The sequence below is a fragment of the Eimeria tenella genome, genomic scaffold (genome assembly GCF_000499545.2).
Source record: "Eimeria tenella Houghton genomic scaffold, Eth_scaff2932, whole genome shotgun sequence".
In the NCBI taxonomy this organism is placed as follows: Eukaryota; Apicomplexa; class Conoidasida; order Eucoccidiorida; family Eimeriidae; genus Eimeria; species Eimeria tenella.
Window position 1 is genome coordinate 820 of NW_013542809.1, and position 479 is coordinate 1298.

Here is a 479-nt window from a genome sequence, read left to right on the forward strand (position 1 = left end):
CGCGGAAAGAGTGGCCGCAGAAGCAGCGGCTAAAGGGCCCTACTGTGCGGCAGCGCAGCCCCGAAGTGACGCAAACCCAGTAAGCGCAGAGCGGGTCAGCAGCAGCAGCAGCAGCAGCAGCACGCACCTTCTCGTACTCCTGCAGCAGCAGCAGCAGCAGCAGCAGATGCAGGCACGGGAATATTATCTACTTCTAGACTCATATACATATGTTGAAATATACATTTAAAACAGATTTAATATTATCAATTGTGTATTAAATATATATTTATTATGTAAATGTTTACAGCAGTTTTGCAATTAAGCAAAAAGCCACTTCAGATTCAGCTCAGGTGTACAGACACCTCGGGAGACAGAAGACGATCCCCAGCTGTCGATCCCACGAGGGCGTCGTATTCCAAATAAGCAGCCACGTGGCGAGCTGCTTCTTCCCCCATCTTTGCTGCTGCTGCTGCTGCTGCTGCTGCTGGTGGGGTGGG

The 479-nt window shown here is 50.5% G+C and overlaps 1 protein-coding gene across 1 annotated transcript in view; it reads right to left on the minus strand.

Moving 5' to 3' along the window:
• Positions 1-328: 328 nt before the first annotated feature.
• ETH_00041340 (uncharacterized protein) overlaps positions 329-479 on the minus strand; it is a gene marked incomplete at both ends in the record, with an annotated part of 2264 nt that continues 2113 nt past the window's right edge. The window contains one exon of the mRNA XM_013375643.1: positions 329-477. Coding sequence (XP_013231097.1) covers positions 329-477 — 149 coding nt within the window. The remainder of the gene's footprint in view (positions 478-479) is intronic.